Source organism: Branchiostoma floridae, chromosome 12 (genome assembly GCF_000003815.2).
Source record: "Branchiostoma floridae strain S238N-H82 chromosome 12, Bfl_VNyyK, whole genome shotgun sequence".
Taxonomy (NCBI): Eukaryota; Metazoa; Chordata; class Leptocardii; order Amphioxiformes; family Branchiostomatidae; genus Branchiostoma; species Branchiostoma floridae.
In genome coordinates, this window is record NC_049990.1 from 5,156,300 (window position 1) to 5,176,412 (window position 20,113).

Here is a 20,113-nt window from a genome sequence, read left to right on the forward strand (position 1 = left end):
AACTGGCCAACATTGATTGATTTTTGTGTTTATCAATTTTCCAATACTTATCCTGTTACGCATACATACTTCTAACAGTTTCATAAACATAACACAGCGTACGATGTTAGTATTCCAAATATGTTCAAATAATCAAATGTTCAATAATAACATGTTAAAATAATGTTGGAAATAAATAATTATACACTTATAAACTTATATCACGATAGTCATGTCCTATTTACAAAAACACTAGCTTTAGAACTTAAAATCCATCCTTTTTGTTAGTATTGCGGTTTACTTGATTAGCATAAGCATTAATGTACTGGAAGCATCAATTAAGTCTTAAATACAATTGTTATGGCAATCTGTGCAAATACAAATGTGTTAGGCTGGAATATACGTTTCAATGTTTGTTAGAAATCCAAAATAAGGTATAACATGGAAGCTTATCTGTGTTGGTAGTAAATTATAGTACCATATGCATGCTGAACTTTCTTCCAACACTAAGGATCAAACTTTCAACGACCACTGCTCCCCATGCTTTCGGGATCAATAATGACCAATCACTTCAGAACGTAAACGCGATAGAGTTACAGACACGTGATCTTATCAACACATGATCTTACACATACGTGACGTCAGCGATTGGTCAAACGTTACAACGGAATATTTTTGTTGTCATTTACAATTGTGTCAACATGGTTAACTTTTTTCATCAAACGCAAAATACGAAGTACAAACTGTACATACACAGTGTCGCCGTGTTCAAGCTAAGAGATTAATAATGATATGCTGTTGTTAACTTGTTGTTAGCCATAGTCTGGAAGATGCACATATTATGATTTTATACTGTTATCTTGTCAGTGTTAGGTGACCGCGGACTCCGTACCATGTCCCTTATGGCATCGACGATGGTTCTCTTCTTCCTGGTTTGGAGCAGGGATGCCGGGACCTTGTCTTTACAGTGTTTACAGACGGGACGGCCGTCACAAGCGTAGAACTTGTCACTGAAGTAACAGGTAAAAAGAAATACACAATCGTATTGATAAAAAAGAATAGGACTTATTGTTCATACAACTTTGATATCTTTATTGAGACACGACAAAAGTACAGCGACTTTCGTAAGGTTTTGTATAACAGCTACATACAGTACAATTTAACATACATATATAGATATCTAAAGGTATGAATGAATCAACATATATTTGGCCCAATGTACATATATTTTCCCGATTATTTGTTGACCATATAGGTATATTTTGGTTGAGAATAGGTACAGAAATCAAGCATGTGGATTCGACCTTTTTCTCCCAATTTGATATGATCAGATGTAACATCATATATGTTTCGTTATGGGGTGCTTATCTAAATTCACATGGATTTGTCAGTATTGCTGAAATGTATCAATTGATATACATGTTCTCTTTGAAAAAAAAATCTTTGACTCTTTGAAAACAACCATACAGCACATATTCATATATTATATCGGACATCCTCTAGCCAAGGCTTGCTTAATCTCAATGGCATAGGTGTTGACTTATTCTGCCACGCATACACGATTCGTAAAGCTAAAGGGGTAGTTGTAACACTAAAGCAAATTGGAAAGTTGTTCTGGGAAGAACACGTAATATGTACTTACTCCAGTTTGATGTTCTGGCTGCACATCGCACAGCTGAAATGCTGTCTGCACCATGTTTTGTTCATCGCGCAGATTACTGGAATGAAAACACGTAGAAAATCGTTGAACTCATGTCATACAGGGCATTGGACTTGATACATCTGAGTCGATTTGATTATCATTTCTGAATATTGAAGAGATATTATAGGTTATAATTTTTGCTTACTTTCATCCGTTATGGGCTGGTCACAGGCGTAGCAGAAGTCACTGAATAACTGCAAAATCAATTCATAACAAAAGTCAATCATGGACCATGTATAGATATGTTCGTAAGTTGCTTTGTGTGTATTGCACATACTGTAAACCACCTCATTGAGTATCGCGCTAAACCTGTACAAGCTGTATATCCATACAGATCTATCAAGCTGCTCTGACAACTTAATTGACATCGGGTAGTCGGATCAATTCACAAGTCTTATTTGGAAGTCGCGGATACCAACATTAAGTACTGACTAAAGGAATGAACAGACAGACAAACCTCATGGAAGTGCTGTTCACAGTAGGCTTTCCCGCCGTGCTCGTAGTGTGGAAGTCCAACTGCTTTGAAGGGTATGCCGCATCTTGCACATCGGAAGTGCTAAAACAAATGTGTCATTGCAACTTATTCAGCTCGACAGAGCAAATTATATATAAACATTAACTCTAAGGATTTAGGTACGGATCGTATGAAAGAAATTTACTATATTATTACAAAGCTAATGTCCATATGGCAAACAGGGCAACGTCTCAGTTTAGCCCCTGACCCCTGACCACACAGTGACCACACAGTTATACACAACTCCAGTCAAGCACTGCTGTCGAAAGTTTTATTTTTATTTATTTTGACCAATACTCAATGTCGAGGATTTGATTCAGACTGTAAACCAAGCCCCTTTGACCGCTCTGCCATCCTGACATCGTTTAACACTATCATTGATAGAGCATTACGTCACATGTATTGGCATATGGGGTATCTTATCCTAATGTCATCTAAAGCAAGTGATCTCTGTTATCCAGTACATCCAACAATGGATGCTGTCCGGTACCTACCTCTGCATGCCAGTAACGCCCCAGCGCAACAATCATCATTCCAGTGATCTCCTCCCTTAGAAAAAAATGTTCAAGGATGGAGATGTTAAAAAGGTACCTGAAATAAGCTTTCATCTATCTCGTGGAGAAATAACAAAATAGAGTTTCAGGGAAGGAAGCAAACAATCCGTGTATTGACTACTGACATTGGTGTGGTTACTGTAAACTCGAAGTGCAACGCTACACGTACGTTTATCAAATGTCAAATGTAAGCTACACTGCTGAAGGTCTTACCCGCAGACCCAGCATGTGTTCAAGATCTGATCATCCTCTTTTGGAGGCTTCCTAGAGGTTTCATCAGGTTTGTCTTCAATGTCGGGCTTTGGAGACCTACAAAGGAGTAAAAGCCATATAATGCACATGTATATAGTTTCATTGCGTTGTCAAGTCAATATAAACATCATAATAAGAGCATCAGTGATCTAAAATGTTCATTTAGACCTACCTATCTTCGTCTGGTGCCTGTATGGGTTCTTCTGTAATAAAGTAAAACAATTTTAATGTCAGATAAAAAAAAAACATCTTAAGAAAATCGGTCGATTGGTAAAGCAGATTCTAACAGTAAAGAAATGGAGACCGAAATCAAATTGGAACAGCAATATAAGTTTGCACAGTTTACTCACCCTTATTGTTCTCTTTGTCTTTTCTGAGAGGGAAACAGAAAGTTTCATGTATTCTTGTTGTATCAGAATAACATGTAAGGCACTACTGATCATGACATGCTGTATATTTAAGCACACAAGTGTCTCAAGCGATTTAGAAAGCAATGTATGTAAACGTACAAGCAAAAAAAATTATTTGATTAAACATTGGTAACTGTTTAAAAGTAAATATTTGAGAGACATAATTGAAGAGACTAATTATATACACTTGTCACTTCACAAAAGAAATCAGTGAGCACTTACGACATGCACGCCTGGTGCAAGATGAGTCCGTTGAAGTTCACAACGACATCAGAATCCTTTAGAACTTTACGACACTTCACACATGTTTCCTCCAAGGGCTTTATTTTCTCCCATATCGGTACATCATCATTGTCCTCTTTATCGGACGGTTCCTCCAGGTCTCTAGGTAGGGGGCAAAGTAAGGAAAGAAACACTGCTTTCATTTTTATTGTCACAGTTGTATAGCCATCCTTGTTACATTACTTTGATTCCACGATGTAAAGCTTTTATGGTGTAAGATAAATCTGTCGTTAAACAATTTGTATGCAAAATTGTATTAGTCAACAAGAGTCCTAATTGACCTACTTTTGTTTCGGTGGCAGCTTCGGGGGAACCTCCAGAGAATCATCTTGATCCTCAATCAATGGAGTCGGTGCGTCTTCTTTGGGTTTCTTTTCCAGAACCGGTGAGCTGTGTACATCACTTGGGGCTTCGGTCTTCGGGGTATCCTTGAACCACGGAGACCATGCTTCTTCAGGATCATTATCCTCTTCCTCAGTTGGTTCGTCTAATGGTTTTGAGACTGGTTCATCTTCTTCCTGCCCTGGGTCTTCCTGTGCGGCAAAGTTCTCAATCACGGTGGAAAAACTCTCATTCGGAGAAGTGGATTCGGGGAATTTCAGGGCTGAAGGAGAGTCAGGAGACCGATCTGTATCTTTTGGTGGATCCTCAAGAGATGGAGCGTTCTCCTTATTTTCATCGTCTTGGTCAGGTATTGCGTCTCCTTCGAGATCTGACTTGGGGCCATCGTCACTTTTCGACTTGGCTTTCCTCTTAAATGAATTCCGAAGTTTGGACAGCTTCCGCGGGAGGTTGATCTTCTTCTTCTCTGGTTTAGTTGGTGCTTCGTCTTGAGTGTCAACAATTTCATCCGGCTGATGACTCGGACCCGGTGTCGCCATGTCTTCCTGATCAGCTGCCTTGGAGGTGACAGGCTCGTCTGATTCCACATCGCTTGGTTTCTTCTGGACATGAGGCGTAAGTTCCTTTTCGCTGTCAGATAACAGCCCGTCTTTAAGTTTAGAAAGGAGTGACCTGCTTGGTTTCTTAGGCTTTTGAGACTCTGGTTCTTGAGGCGAAGATGGCGTGTCGACACTGTTGTCGGGGTCATCTGTTATTTCTGGTACTGGCTCTTCTGGATCATCTGTCATTTCAGGTTTTCCCTCATCCGGTGTTTTATCTGATTTGCGTCTCTTAGCCTTCTCCTTCAGTGATTTTCGTAATGCCTTCAGGCGGTCCAGAGATCCTGGCGTTTGAGAATCGGGCTCTTGAGGTGAAGACGGTGTGTCAAGTTCTTCGACAATATTGTCTGGGTCATCTTTTGTTTCGGGTTCATCATCATCTGGTGATTTGTCTGATTTGCGTCTTTTGGTTTTATCCTTCAGTGATTTGCCCAATGCCTTCAGACGATCCAGGGATGCTGTCTTTTGTGAATCTGGTTCTTGAGGCGAAGATGGTGTACCAACTTCCTCGACAGGATTTTCTGGTTCATCTACCATCTCAGGTTTATCTTCATCCGGTGATTTTTCTGATTTGCGTCTCTTGGCCTTATCCTTTAATGATTTGCCCAGTGCTTTAAGACGATCCCGAGCTCCTGGCGTTTGAGAATCTGGCTCTTGAGGTGAAGACGGTGTGTCAACTTCTTCGACAATATTGTCTGGATCATCTTTTGTTTCGGGTTCTTCCTCATCCGGTGATTTCTCTGATTTACGTCTCTTGGTTTTGTCCTTTAACGATTTGCCCAATGCCTTCAGACGATCCAATGATGCTCGCTTCTGTGAATCTTCTTCTTGGGGTGAAGATGGCGTGTCAACTTCTTCGACAATATTGTCTGGATCATCTTTTGGTTCAGGTTTATCTTCATCTGGTGACTTGTCTGATTTGCGTCTTGTAGCTTTATTCTTCAGTGATTTTCCTAATGCCTTCAGACGATCCCGACCTGCTTTGAATGATTCTGATCTCTTTTTCGTTTTGACGGGCGCAAGTTCATCTGGGACGATTCCCTGTTCTTCTTCTTTTGGAACGTCGTCGTCACTTCCCTTACAAGGAGCATTCAGGACGTCATCGGGGCTATGGAATATGTCGTCTAAGTTTGTCTGAAGTGGTGGCGCATCAGAGAAACTTATCTCTGGATATTTGTTTTCATCCACCGGAGAGGGCAGCTGTTCTTCCGATCGTTGACTCTTCCTCTTAACAGGTAGGGGAGGTGGTTCAATTCTGTCTGGTTTGTTGTCATTTTCCTCTTCAGTCTGTTCTTCGGGCACGATCAGTTGTTCAGCATCCGTCGGAGCATCTTCCTTCTTGCCCTTTGACCGCCTAGGGGGTAGCGGTGGCGCACTTTCTGTTGGTACACTTTCTGTCGGCTCTGATATATGTTGGTCTTCAAGCGTTGGTTCGTCTTTAGTCTCATCTTCAGGAGGTTTTTCCTCGACTGTAGCTGGCACGTCTTCTTTGTCTTCTTCTTTAGGTTTTTCTGGTTCAGTTTCTACAGGTCTCTCTTCAGTCACTGGCTCTGTAGTATCTGGTTCCTTCTCTTCCTCCACAGTCGCCTCCTTCTGTGGCACAGGTTCTTCAATCGTCTCAGGCTTGATGTCCTCTTCCTTATCCGGAATAGAGGGTTCCTCCTTTTCCTCCGGTATTACTGGTTCTATTTTCTCTTGCGGCTGTGGCGGCATAGACGTCACAGGCTCTGGTTCGACTTGTTCTGGCGCCTTCTTTACCTCTTCTGGTTGTGGTGCAGCTGGTTCCACTGTCACTGGGGTCACATCCTCCTTCTCCTCTTGTTTCGGGGCTTCAGCATCCTCTTGCGGTTGTGGTACCGGTGGTGCGGCCTTCACAGGTTCTTCTTGTTGTGGGGCAGCTGCTTCAACCGCCACTGGAGTTACATCCTCTTTCTTCTCTGGTTTCGAGGGTTTCTCTTCCTCTTGTGGTTGTGGTGGTGCGGCCTTCACAGGTTCCTGTTCAACTTGCTCCTGTATTGGGACTGGTTCTTTCTCCTCTTCCTTCTCTGGTGGTGGTGATTCAGCTTTGACAGGCTCCTCGTTGTCTTTTGTCTCGGGAACATCTTTCTTGTGCCGCGGAGGGGGCGTTGGCATCTCTGTTGGTATCTCCACGGGTTTTTCAGGGGTTGTATCTGGTGTCTTTTCCTGTCTCTTTTGTGGCGGTGGTGACATGGATTTGTCGTCTCTTTTCCGCCTTGGTGGTGGCTCTACCTTTTCTGGTTCCTCCTCTTCCCTTTTTTGCGGTGTGTCTGGTACCTTCGGCAATTCCTTCCTCTTGGTTTCCGGTGATTCTACTTCATTGTCCGATGATATGTCGTGCGTAAGGCCGTCTTTGAGTTTCTTCAGTTTGGAAAGAAGTGTTTTGCTTGGTTTCCTAGACCGAGGACTAGTGGGGAGATTCTCCTTTGCTTGTGGAGGCGCAGCAAAGACAGGTTCGTCCTCTATCTTTTGCGGAATCTGTGGTGCTGGTGGCGCAGCCTTTACAGGCTCGACGTTTTGGAGCGTTGCGGGTGGTTCTTGCGCCTTCGGTGGATCAGCATTCACAGGCTTCTCTTCAGACTTCTTACGTGATTTTGTCTTATCCTTTGCTGGCTTTTTCTCCTTGGTCTTCTTCTTTGTAGGTTCTTCTGTGGGCTCTTTATTCTTGGAAGATTTTCTTACCTTTGGTGATGGTGTCTTTGGAGTTTTCTTCTCTTTAGTTGACTTGGGTCTTGGAGAAGGTGGAGCTGCCTTGTCTTCAGATGGCTTTTCTATGATAGGGCGGGTTTCTGCTGCCTTCTGGTCAGGAGCATCAGGCTTGCTCGTTGTAGGCTCATTTTTTGGTCGCTCTGTCTCTTTGACAGGCTTCGTTGTTGCTGGATCATCCTTAGGTTGCTCGGTCACCTTGGTAGGTTTTGGCTCTTCCTTAGACTTCTCTGCCTCCTTAGACGGTTTTGTCTCTTCCTTAGGCTTCTCTGTCTCCTTAGACGGCTTAGGCTCATCCTTGGGCTTTTCTGTCTCTTTAGGCACCTGTGGCTCATCTTTTGGCTGTTGGGACTCCTTGGCAGGTTTTGATTTTGCAGGCTCATCTTTGGGTGTTTCTGTGGCCTTGTTGTCAACTTCTGAGCTTCGCTCCAGGAGCCCCTGCAAAGACTTGACTGCAGGTGAAGGTTCTTCCTTTTTGGTTGGAATGGTGTCACTAGGACTTTTGTCTTTGGGCTTGGTTGCATCTTCGGGTTTGGGTACAATTTTAGGCCTCGCCACTGGCGTTTTCCTATCTTTTGGACGACCGAAAACGTAGTCTAGGAACGAACCCAACGTATCCGATTCTTCTTCTTGTGGGCCCAACACACTACCATTGGTCTGAAATGAAAAGAGAAAATGATATAGTTGAAAAACTGACGCAATTGAGTGCTTTTAGAAGGGTCTGATTGCTTTCTGACAAGACTCTGAGCATTTGACACAAACACAAAAGACGCAGGAAGATAGTGTGACTGGCATCTGAAATAATTGTCTATTTTTGGGCGCACTGTCATCTATCCATCTTCACCCAAAGGGCATAGAAACAATGTGTCCTACATATTAGTGCTCCTATTGTATAGACCCATTTTCTAAAACAATGGACATTTTGGAACATACTCCCGCGAGAAAACAGTGTTGCGAGAAATTGCGTGAGGACGGGAATGGATCAGATTGGCAGATGCCGCAATAAGAAAGATAAATCTTATCTGAGACAAAAATGCTATAGGGAATATTACTATAAGCTGAGACTAAGACGTCAAATTAAAGATTATTCCAAGCTTAAACCAAGATGCTAAAGAAATGATTATTCTCAGCTAATACTAAGTAAATAAGTATCTATCCATGAACTACGTTCTACCATTTTCAGCTTAACACAAAGATTGGTGATGGGGTATTTTAGTGCAGATTATGCACAGACACGATTCTGTCCTACCACCATATATCTTTTATATTGTGCCAAAACAACCTCGAAGCTAAAGCCTGTCGATTTGTTACACCTTTTTGTGAATCATTTGAAAAACGTGAATCATTTATCTGGTGAGCCTTTGCAATACCGCTTGAAACACAAAATTGATTGTTTCTTTAGATATGCATCTTGATTGGTATGAAGAACTTTTTTGGCTGTGCCTTGTGACTTACGACGTGCATTTATTTACCTTATCATCTGGCGTCTTCTGTTCACCGTCTTTTTGTTCTTTTGGCGTTTTTGTGGGTTTCGCAGGCTTTTGTTTCTTCCTTGGGCATGGTGGTGTCAACGGTACATCCTCAAACTCCATTGGGACTATTCCAAACACGAGCATTGGGTTAAGGGGTGCTTTATTGCCCTTTGCTGGTTTAGATGAGCCATTCGGTTTGCTGCTGGTATTTTTCTCTTCCGGTTTCTTGCTTGGCCTCTTTTCTGCTGCATCCTTTTGTTTGTTATCTTTCTCTGTTGGTGTGCCTACCGGGAGGGTTGTTGGTCGTTTGCGCAGACTCTTTGTCCTCGGCGGTGGTATTGGAGCTGGTTCGTCTGTTTTTGCGTCGTCACCTGGCAGGGCAGTCTTCGGCTTTTGTCCTTGTGACGGTTCATCTGTAGATTTGTCAGTAGACTGATCCTCAGGCGGAGGCGGAATTGTCTCTTCGTCTAGATGTAGCGTCTTTAACAGGCGATCAAGGACACCTTCAGATGGCTTCTTCTTCGCTGCGTCTTCTGGCTTATCGGGTTGTCTATCTGAGGAATCTGTCTTGTCTGGATCGGTATTGTTTTCGTTTTCTGTTGGCTTACTGCCCCGTTTGCTTGGGTCATCTTCTCTATCTTTCGGTTTTAGTTTGCTTAACAAGTTGTCCAGCAGACCTAGTTTGTCATCCTTGTCAGTTGTAGGTTCGGGTGAACCACCAGAATCAGGATGCCTGGAAGTGCTCACTGGCTTCTTTTGATTTGCACGTGAATCTTTTTCGACAGACTGTCTACCGTCGCTGTATTCGTTGCTCGGGGTATCTTCCGAGTCTTTTGGCTTTGGTTTTATCTTCTTTAACAAGTTGTCAAACAATCCTGGTTTGTCATCCTCATCTTCTTCAGTTTTAGGATCCTTAGCGGTGGTTTCTGGCTTTGTTTGATTTGCTGTTGGTTGTGACCCGTCACTGCCGTCTTTGCTCGGGGTATCTTCTGAATCCTTTGCCTTGGGTTTCATTTTCTTTAATAAGTTGTCAAACAGTCCCGGTTTGTCATTCTCGTCTTCTTCAGTCTTAGGATAGTTAGTGTTGGTTTCTGGCTTTCTTTGATCTCTTGGAGACTCGTCGTCGACAGGATGTTTCCTCTTACTATCATCTTTGTTTACGTTATCTTCCGGACCGGTTGCCTTTGGTTTTAGTTTGTTTAACAAGTTATCAAGCAGACCTGGTTTCTCATCGTTGTCTGTCTCATCTTTAGTTGAAGGCTCAGTACTTGATGGTTCCTGTTTGTCTGGAACATTCCGACCTTTCTTCTTCTTCAATAAATTACCAAAGAAGCCATCATCCTCTGGTACTGATGTCGAGTCACCTTTGGGTGTTGTGTCGCTCTTTTTGTTGGGTTCTTTTATTCTTTTCGATCCATTGGAGGGTTGGCTTGGCGTTGTCTTTGTTGGTGGTGATGTATCATCCCTTTGCACTGGCTTAGGTGTTGTGGCTACACTTCTTTTCGTAGACCTCGGTGGTGCTATTGTTGTTGATTTGTCTTCAGGAGGAACATAATCATCTTCAGGTTCAACTTCTTCGTCATCTGGGAACGGGCTCACCGGTCTCTCTCCGTTCGAGCCAGGTTCATGTCCTATACCACTCTCTGCCTGTGATCTATTGTCTTCGGGGCTACTCACTCCCTCTGCAGTGCCTGGTGCCTCATTCTGTGGCAGCGCGCTGAGTTTTTCGTAAAACGATGTTGGGTCTGTTGGGATGTCGTCTGTCGGCTTGGGATCTTGCGCTTTTTCCACTGTTGGTTTCTTCCTCTTGGGTTTCGGACTTGGTGACAATGGCACTCCTTCATCAGGATAAAGAGGCTCCACTTCATCACTACTCTCTCCTTTATTGTCTTCATTATTCACGCTTACTGGAGGTCGTTTCTTCTTCTTCGATCTAGATGGTTTCTTTTGACTGTTGAGGGGCTCCACTTCGTCACTGCTGTCCGTGTCTACCGGATCGTCGCTTCCTCTTTGAGGAGGTTTTCTAAAGACGTTTTGGTTGCCAATGTTGGCACCATCTTCGGAGTCTGACATCACACCTGAAAGATGACGTTTTGAATGAACGTTTGTAGTGTACTATCTGTATCTGTATCTATATAGCCGGTATAAACAGCCTTCGGCGTAACACACAAGCTACCAGACAGTAAAGCAGAGATAATGTGCAAGACAATAGAAATAAAATCAATGAAATAACAGGTCATGGAATCCTAATATGTAGAGAGCAAAATAAAATCGGACAAGTTTAGCAATTCGTTACAGAGAACCTGCTTGAGTATTTGTGTGTGCATATAGGTATACGTTTGTGCACGTGCGTTTGTATAGTTTTCTAATTATTCATATACATCCGGGCCACACGAAGAGACCCACGACAGTATGCTACTTGTTTCCATGTGCTTTTTTCCTCTGGTGAGCCCACCTGACTCAGACGACATTGTTGAGTCACTGTCGCGCCAGAAGTCCTCTTCCTTGATAATTTCCAGTTCTGTTTCTGTGTCTCCGAGTAGCAGTAAGAATTCTTTGGCTCTCTGCAAGCGTTCTGCTTCCGTTGTTGGCACGTTAGAAGTTTCCTCTTCAATTTCGTCCTCGGACGTTCCCGTGCTCACCGGCTGTTCAATGAAAAGAGCATTTTCAGTGTTCACCTCAAATGCTTCCATACGTTCCCTTTTTCTGGCACTACCACGGGTGACATAATTGTTGTTTGGGGATTTGGGCCCTAATCTGTTAACCCAAGCGAATCCTCCTTGACGGTAATACTCAATTATACGTTAGTCCTAAACGACGCAAAAGACTGAATAACAGGGTGGTCTTTTGACGTTCGTGTACCCTATAGTCAGGCTAGTGTTGGTAAAACTTGCTGACAGACATATGTAATTGGAGGACATAAAGCACCAACAGCCATTAAGATTGACCTTTCTGTGTGTTGATAACATCAACAGATACGCGGGTCTAAACGTGAGGTATTGAATAATTGATGTTAAGTCCATCATAAATGACACTTTCCGCACAACAGCCCTAACTGGGTAATACAATACTTCAGCGCCAGCGAACTGCTTAGCCATAATTCACCGTGACATTTTTCATGTGCCCTTTGGGACTCTACCTCCAAAAACAACTCACCTGGCCACATTCTATAGAACAACAATAGTGGTGACCTCGATTATAAGAAAAAGCACCACCTGCTTTAAAATAGAGCTATTAAAAGCAGATGTTGTTGTTTATATGTCAGTTTTTATCAATAATTGAAAAGGCCATTTTTTGTTTTCGAGATCTTACACAAAACAGAGCAATACCGGGCTTCACACCTGTGCCTTAGTGCAATCTTTGTTCATGGACTACTGAAGTGTACTAGGGCCTAGGGATGTGTGACAGCTTTTTCAGTGTTTGGGCAATTGGATATTTTGACAGTCACTGATTCACTTGCACGTATTTAAAGAAAAGACAGACCGTCACTGTTGTTTGGAAAATTCTGTTACATGCATTGGACTTACATGCTATCACTAAAAAGATGTTCTACAGAAAAAGGTTAGACTTGAACTAAAAAAACACAAGCTCAAACAAATGTAGTTTTAACCGGCACGAGGCAGTTTGTTCTAAGCCTATAAATTCGTCCAAACACCACATAAGCAGACAAAGAGGACGTTCTATTTGCACGTTTAAGCGTAGACACAATTTATGGAAAGACAGTTCATAATTGCTGCTAGTTTACAAGACTTGTGACACCAGTGTAAATGACAACAATTCAGCTACGCATCCAGTGAATTAGATAATGGGGGCAATGGGCACTTTGGGTAGTAAATCTGCCAATATAAAATCAATAGGGTTATACTAGAAATGAAACATAAAAAGAGTGATTATGTTTGAAATATAACTCTAAGTTGAGTTGTATTGGCGTCTTAATTTGCCTGAAGCATAAGGTGGGCGTGTACGTATGAATTTTCAGCATTCCTTACCCATATCAGCAAGGGCCATAGTCCCTGTGTAAAATTATAGGCAATAATCATAATATACACATCCTGAATATGGACGTGACAATGAAACGATTGTGTAAGTACAAAGATCTTATACGACACATGCCAACACAATGTCAACACCAGATGTGCCATTTTCCAAAAAACAAGTAACGGACCTGCACATACAGACAATTATCAAACGACACAGACTGCATATTCTATTGTTAGCCAACTGCTGAAAACTATTTGGTATTTCTATTGGTCGCATATGTGTAAATAGAAATCAAAGAACGTATAAGTAGCTACTGCAATCAACCAAGGTCACACGTGATAGAAGAACAAGTCTTTACGAACCAACAAAAAACCGTTCTCACAGACTAAATGTTTTTAAATGTAAGAAACGCAGAATTCTATCATGCATACCTACCAGCTCGTATACTGCTAGCGTCTCTGACGTAGAAGCAGTGACCTGAACTCTACGTTACCGCTGCAATATTATGGTCTGGATATCTAGGTACCAACAGAACGGGACTGTCAAGTAGGAGAGGCACGCCTTATAATAATCTCCAGCGAACTATGACTCGAACTCTGACACACAACCGTCCGGTTCTGCCGCCTTGTCAGACCTTTCGGCTTTGTCATTGGGCCCAATTTATTGGCGAAACTATCACCGTGCCTCTCATTATAATAGTCTTGATTGGCTTAGACAGTGAAGTACAATCAGAACATGGATTCTGACACAGAGTTTTTATATAGTAGGAAAAAGGTGAAGAAACATCATTTGTACCTGAAACAACTATTTTTACACAGTGGTGCCCCATATGTATAACAAAATGCACGTGCATCAAGAAGCGTGACCCTCTCTAAGTGTTAAAAAGCAAATATAAACGACCGCTGTATGAATAATCGTCCCTCTGCCAATAAGATACACAGAATGAATGCACAGTATATAATTCTAGGCACTGTGCATCCCTCTGTAGTACACATTGTACACAAAGACAACTACCACGTTGTCTACAGTATCAACGAAATGTTGAAAAGATCTTACCATGGCACCGATAGCTTCAACTGGTGTAATACCGCCAAGATCCATCCTGCAAACAGTCTTTTGCCAGCACAGGTCAACAAAACTCCGATGGTCTCTGGGTTCGTGTTACATCTGGGAGGGGAAAGTGGCCGCCATTTCACTTTTTCCCCTGGGGCTAGAGCTTACTCGTTGGGAATGGAGGGGGGTTGTCAACAGAACACTTCGGTCACGGACTAGTATCTCTAAACTTAGATCAGGCTGAGTTCTAGTGTCGGCAACGGATTCAAATCAAGTTGACTACTTAAAATGGTACAGATTCGAACGCTTTCTTGTAGTTGATGAAATTTTATGCCACTTTTTTCAGACCATATTGCAGATGAGTAAGTATCATTAAAGAGCAGACATGGAATCTGATTGGTCACAGCAGGTATGACGTGAACGCTGTACATTGTTTGGCTTACAATAACATGTTTGTTTTCAGGTGTTCAACCTATAACCTCATTTATTTACATTGCTGTTGATTTTTGTTTTTGCTATTTGAGATTTGTAATGTCACTTTTGATAGCTGTGAAGGTTATAATTGATCTCTTGTTTTTAAATAGGAAGAAAAAATCAATGTTGGATTACTTATTTTTGGCGCCATTACAATGAACGAGGTCAACTCCCAGAGGGTGTGACCAACTATTCAACGTTTTCTATCCACAAATTTATGAAACTTCTCATATGCCTTTAGTATGAGAATAAAGCTGTCAATTTTTCTTCCAATCACTGTTCACGATTGTACTACTTTAGGACACAGTCGTTGACTGTGTTCTTTGTTCATAAGCTCAATGAACTTTGACCCCGTTCCCTGATGTTATCTTGTGCTCTCATTACTTGCCACCATTGTTATTCTAAAGTGGAAGAACAGGTCCCTGCTCATTATATCATTATGTCCTCTACACATTTTCTACCTCTTTGTCTGTCCTTATAACACCCTTTACCACTTACTCCTCTAAATGATGAAATGGCTATTTAAGACATGTACTTTAATATTCTTTTGTGATTGTTGAATGATATTATATCATGTTATCCATGTATCCGTTTTCCCTCTTAAGCTCCGTGTTTTATTATACAGATGGGATTTATCACGGCTATACAACGGCACAATAAAAACATAAACATATATGTATAAACATCAATGGATGTTTGAACTTTCACGGACCAATATAATTACCTCAATAGAATGAAGACATTGCGAGTTGTTTTAAGGGTGTGTTGCCAATTATATAAATATCCACGATGATTATAAGTGACGTGCAAACGTTTAGATGAATTATTCGATTACTATAAATAAAAGAAACCGAAAAAATATGGCTTGGAGACAGTATTCTTTGAATTCTAAATGTACTACTGGGTGACTTGTATGTTCATTTCAACAAAGAATAGCTTGCAGGTGTTGGAGGTACACATGTGTAGTCTCTGTATTGGGACCAATACAGATCCTGTTGTTGGTGTCTTCAAACAATGCATTGACATAACACGTTCGTAAATTAGAACCATTTTATTAATCAAAGGCACTAAAACAGTAATACACACCATACATGTATATATAAGTGAATCAACTATGGTATCAAATATAACAACATAATCCCTTTGAGCCAATAAAAAATATCCATATCGTTAAATCTTTAACCCTTCAATAACCTTCATTTTTTCATACAACCAAACACATCTAAGGTGCTCTGATGAGTTCCCTCACTCTTTGCCATATATAGTCTTATCACTGGTCTTATCACAATCCTAAAGCCTGACATGTAATTTCTAATGTTGACTAAGATACGTTAGCTTTAGATAATATAGTTAATGTTCATAAAACTATTTGAACGCGATCCATGAGTATAACATGACTTGATAAGACTGTAAATGATGTAATTTCGGTGTTCAAAAACTTTATCCGTCGGAAATGTGAAATCAAATATATTCTTGTCAAATGTCTCCAGGCAATCACCGTATATAAGCCTTTTGACATATCATATCCTTACAAATTCGTGACATGTTCTTAATCATTTCATGAGAACGTTAATGTGAACCTTCCGACTCTCTCCACGGAAACTCGTCCTCAGACAGAGGACTGTCCGCCATCTCCACCTCTCCTATGGCCACTTCCGTTTCCTGTCCGGCGTTTCGTAGCGCGTCAGGCAGCTGGACCTTCTTGGCACTCTTTCTGAAGCTTCGCACGAGACTGTTGGATCTCTTGACAGCACCGGACGATCCTGGGGACCTCATTCTCTCCAAAGTTGAGGATTTCTTCTGCCCTCCTCGTTTTCCGCGTCCTTTCTCCACGACCATGTAGCATCGCGCACAGACTGGCCTCAGGTCGATTTCAAGAAATAAGAACCTGTAGAGCAATTTGCATGAGAAGAGAAAGTTAGGTTAGCTTTTACTTTTGTACCAATTAAAACTATTAAGTATATGGTTTGTAAAGACCATTCATCATCATGGACCTCTTGTCTGTCATGCCCGACAGAGTCATCTGGAGGGACTTCATAGTGTCACCTTATGGATGACAGAACTGAACCGAACTGATTTATCATCTTAGATCTAGTATTGTGTTTGCTTGAAGTTAAAGACAAGGACAATGTGTCAATGCAATGAAGCCTAGCCTGTAGCTTACTTAAACAGAGCAAAATATAAAGAACAGCTTAATAAACTTATAAAGATGATAACAATGATAATACGTAGTAGTTACATGTAATATAATCAAGTAATCGAATATGGATACATCAATCTTATAAGTTTGATATTATGCAGGCATAGATATGAATACATCATTTAAAATCGTGCAAGAAGATCATATATCACTGACAATACATCAATACAAAATGACCATGATGAAGACGTTCATTATCAATCTAGCGTCACATGAACATGATTCACTTACTCAAGAGACAGCTCCTCGTTACAAAAGGAACAGAACAGATGATCTTCACACCATGTCTTTTGAAACAAAGACAAACCTGAAGCAATAGGAAATAAACATTACAACTGATATTTGATATTTATAAACTCAATGCAGGTACCAGCTAAAACAAGTATTTCAATGTATGACAGATGTTTCCATTGAATAAATCATCTACTAACCTGATTCAGGGACTTCATTGCAGTGGTGACAGAGGTCATCTTTAGGAATTTTCTGAAAGATATACAATACCATTGCTGTATGGAGGACAAATACATTGACACTCATTGTGCATCTATATCTTTTGCAGTCTTTGTAATCATATATTCAATCTAGAAGTTATTAGTTTGACGTTTGCCTGGAGTCTTTCCAATCTCGAGCCCCCATGCATTCCCGTGCATAGTCTGTCCCTCTCACATAACATAGAGGGCCATGTTTGAGGAGAGCCTAACTTCGAGCACCTTAAAGAACCCACCACACTTATCGAAACGAGTATGGTGTGTGCGTTGATTAGTTAAATCAGTCTGGATATGCAGCATGTACTCCTCAGTCCAACCTGGTGTGTTGCGCCATGAGGCAATGTGCAATTTAGTATGAAGAGTATCTTCTCTTGGTTCTGTATCCTAAATCAATGAATATATCACCTACCACACTGTCATACTGGGGGCGTCGTCTCTCCATTATCTTCTCGTAGCCTGGACCCGGGTCATCATCATCTACTGGATCAGATCGCAGCCTCCAGATGTCATCCTCTTTGGGTCTGTCTGACGTCATAGATGAATCATACGAGCGAGACATCTTCTGCAGCTCACTGACGAGACGGAGGATCTCATGGTGCTCCTCGTCTATAGTCATGATGCCGGGGGTCGGGCGGAAGTTCAGGAAGTGGTCCATGGCTCTTATATGAGCGGAGTTTACTTGTGGCTCTGTTCGACTTTTCTCCCTAACAGAAAATAACAACAACAAATAAGTAATGGTTAATAATTGCCGACGATTTGTGTTCATATGAGGGTATACTAAGTGTACGATTGCCCAATGATGAAAGCTTAAGTTTGTGGATGCTATCTGGAACGTCAGTCCTTTTACAATCTCTATCTAGTTGCTTGAGCAACTCCTGTGACGTATACCAAGTATAGTGTAGCGAATAGTGCCAAACACCTTTCATACCTTCTGTCTCAATGGATTTTATAGAGGGGTCTTTTAGAGGGCAATCGTTTATATTATGTGTATTTTATATGCTAATTGCGCGATTAAGATTATGCAAAGGACAATGCACAAGCAATTGTTGGTCATTAGAAATCGTCTGTTAATGATGTAGAACATGCCATGATCACCCATATCACAATAGAGTTTTCTCATATACTCAAGTATCTGACATCTTTTACACAAGTGTATTCAAATGCCTATGGAAACTTACAAATCAAATTGTTCTCATGCATAATGCAAACGCCCAGCAGATATTGCTTACTTTGGTTCACTTTGGTCTCCGTTCACAGCCTTTCTAAGCTTGTTAAGCAGGACGCAGATCTCCTGGTGTTCGTCAAGAATGTTTTCAACCTGTAGATGTAAAGATATGCCAAAATCCACGTCATATGCGTAATTGATATCCATAAATCTCTCAGACACTACAACATATATACAGGGTTGTCTGAGGGCACAAAAAGGGTAACTTTTAAGCATTTTAGACTTAATGAGTCCATCATATACATATGTTCTAACTGGCTATATGTTAACTACGCATCTTACCTGTAATGATGAGCTTATGATAAAATTCAATGTAAAACAAGATCGTTATCTGACCTTCTAGTTGACCCCTACTGGCAATACAATGTGCAGTCGTGTAAACAATACGACTATTGTGAAGGGTTCAATGAAGAAATTTACCTTTGAACTATAGTCCGGTCACATATATTCCAGAGTGAGTCTTTCTTCAACCAAATCAAGGGTCGAATGCATTCGACCTTTAAAGAGCCATCAATCAAAATCTGACTATAAACATTCTTTGGCATTTCTTAAAAAATAGATCATTAGACGAAGAATCCGCCATTTTGGGTTAAAGGTTAATGCTGTTGACGGCTTGTCTTGAAGGTCATTGGGTTTATAATCTCAAGGTTTTATATACCCTGCAAAGCCTCTTGAGAACTTGTTGATTGTTATTTCCTTCACAGCTCATGGCATACCATTGCAGCCAATCAGAGTAACCGTGTTTGACAGTTTTTGCATTCAAGACCACACATTCACACACAAAACAGGGGAAAGTATTGCTATAATGTTGTTGCCATTAATCAAACTATACCTCATTACCCACGTGATCGTCAGCATCCATTGCAGTCAGGTTTTACCACCAACGGCATGCAGATATCTTACACACTGGTGCTTACGACGACTCACTCTTACGTCACAGACAAAATGGCGGCCTCCAAATGTTTTGTGTGGTACACAAGATCTCGTTACCTAAACTGTCACTGGGTACAGGTGGTTGTTATTGTGATAACCCACCAATTAAAATCATGGGGTAAAGCGTATCAGGACGATGCGACCATATTGAAAATTGTTTTGTAATGACGGTATCGTTCTTTATTACAATATCATCAGTATATTCAATGCCACCAAAAACTTTTGAAATTGCCCACTATATATAACTAGAAGTATGTTGTTATCGTTAACTCATACTTCTCGTTGTCTAACTCAAGCATATATTAATGAAAAAGTTCTTAAACTATGTTTGAGCCCTTATTTTCAACAAAAATTGATTATATGTTATCCCTGTAATTCAATAAGGTATGTTTAAATCTCTTTATGTCAACTATGCATCCTGTTTGACTTTTTTTGGCTATCTTGATAAGAAATCAGATAATTTACTCCTTTCTATATACAACCCAACGCTGGCCCCCACCCAGACAATCCATGTGAACGCTATGACCCGTAAACATTTATCCAGAGGCCCCACCTCCCGTTTTTAAGTCCATCCGTCAAAATGTGACAGGCGCTGAGTCCTCAAAGCAGCATTGTTTAGAATGGAATGTCGTCTATTCAATGTGATTGAGGACGCTCTTTGTTAGACAGCAGGGTTGCCCCTCATGTCAAGCATGTAAAATACTGCCCTGGAGCTGGTGCCATCAGAAGATTCCTACCCCCTCCCTCGCTTAAGACAATTATCCCTCGATTAGCTTTTATGAAAGGTACCAATACGGAACATATGCATCTAATGGTTGCCCAAGTCAATCTTATACATACAATCTATAAGTAATAGTAGTCCGCACATTTTGCAAAGACAATTGATAGTATGTACTGATGTTCAAAGGGTACTTTTAATACGAAGATCC

General features: G+C 41.1%; 2 protein-coding genes and 1 long non-coding RNA gene across 6 annotated transcripts; all 3 read right to left on the reverse strand.

Annotated features, from left to right (window-relative positions):
* Window positions 1–1,810: 1,810 nt before the first annotated feature.
* LOC118427559 lies at window positions 1,811–2,745 on the reverse strand. The gene is made up of 3 exons (XR_004832533.1): window positions 2,690–2,745; window positions 2,139–2,237; window positions 1,811–1,875 (listed from the first exon to the last, which is right to left on the reverse strand). It is a non-coding gene; the product is annotated as an uncharacterized LOC118427559 (long non-coding RNA).
* Window positions 2,746–3,628: 883 nt separating this feature from the next.
* On the reverse strand, window positions 3,629–14,259 carry LOC118428059 (titin-like). Its single transcript, XM_035838022.1, has 5 exons — window positions 13,868–14,259; window positions 11,286–11,475; window positions 8,831–10,908; window positions 3,979–8,015; window positions 3,629–3,795 (listed from the first exon to the last, which is right to left on the reverse strand). The coding sequence occupies exons 1-5, from the start codon at window positions 13,910–13,912 to the stop codon at window positions 3,630–3,632; spliced, it is 6,516 nt and encodes a 2,171-aa protein (XP_035693915.1). The 5' UTR covers window positions 13,913–14,259; the 3' UTR covers window position 3,629.
* A 1,179-nt stretch (window positions 14,260–15,438) lies between these two features.
* LOC118427505 lies at window positions 15,439–19,222 on the reverse strand. 4 transcript variants are annotated; one of them, XM_035837339.1, is made up of 6 exons: window positions 18,672–18,871; window positions 18,256–18,344; window positions 17,436–17,730; window positions 16,970–17,021; window positions 16,770–16,845; window positions 15,439–16,226 (listed from the first exon to the last, which is right to left on the reverse strand). In XM_035837339.1, the coding sequence occupies exons 3-6, from the start codon at window positions 17,679–17,681 to the stop codon at window positions 15,908–15,910; spliced, it is 693 nt and encodes a 230-aa protein (XP_035693232.1). In that variant the 5' UTR covers window positions 17,682–17,730; window positions 18,256–18,344; window positions 18,672–18,871; the 3' UTR covers window positions 15,439–15,907. The 4 variants fall into 4 exon arrangements, with proteins under 4 accessions (XP_035693232.1, XP_035693231.1, XP_035693229.1 ...); XM_035837338.1 differs by lacking the exon at window positions 18,672–18,871 and adding an exon at window positions 19,092–19,202 and having other exon boundaries at window positions 15,441–16,226; XM_035837336.1 differs by lacking the exon at window positions 18,672–18,871 and adding an exon at window positions 19,084–19,222 and having other exon boundaries at window positions 15,442–16,226.
* Between the last annotated feature and the right edge of the window lie 891 nt (window positions 19,223–20,113).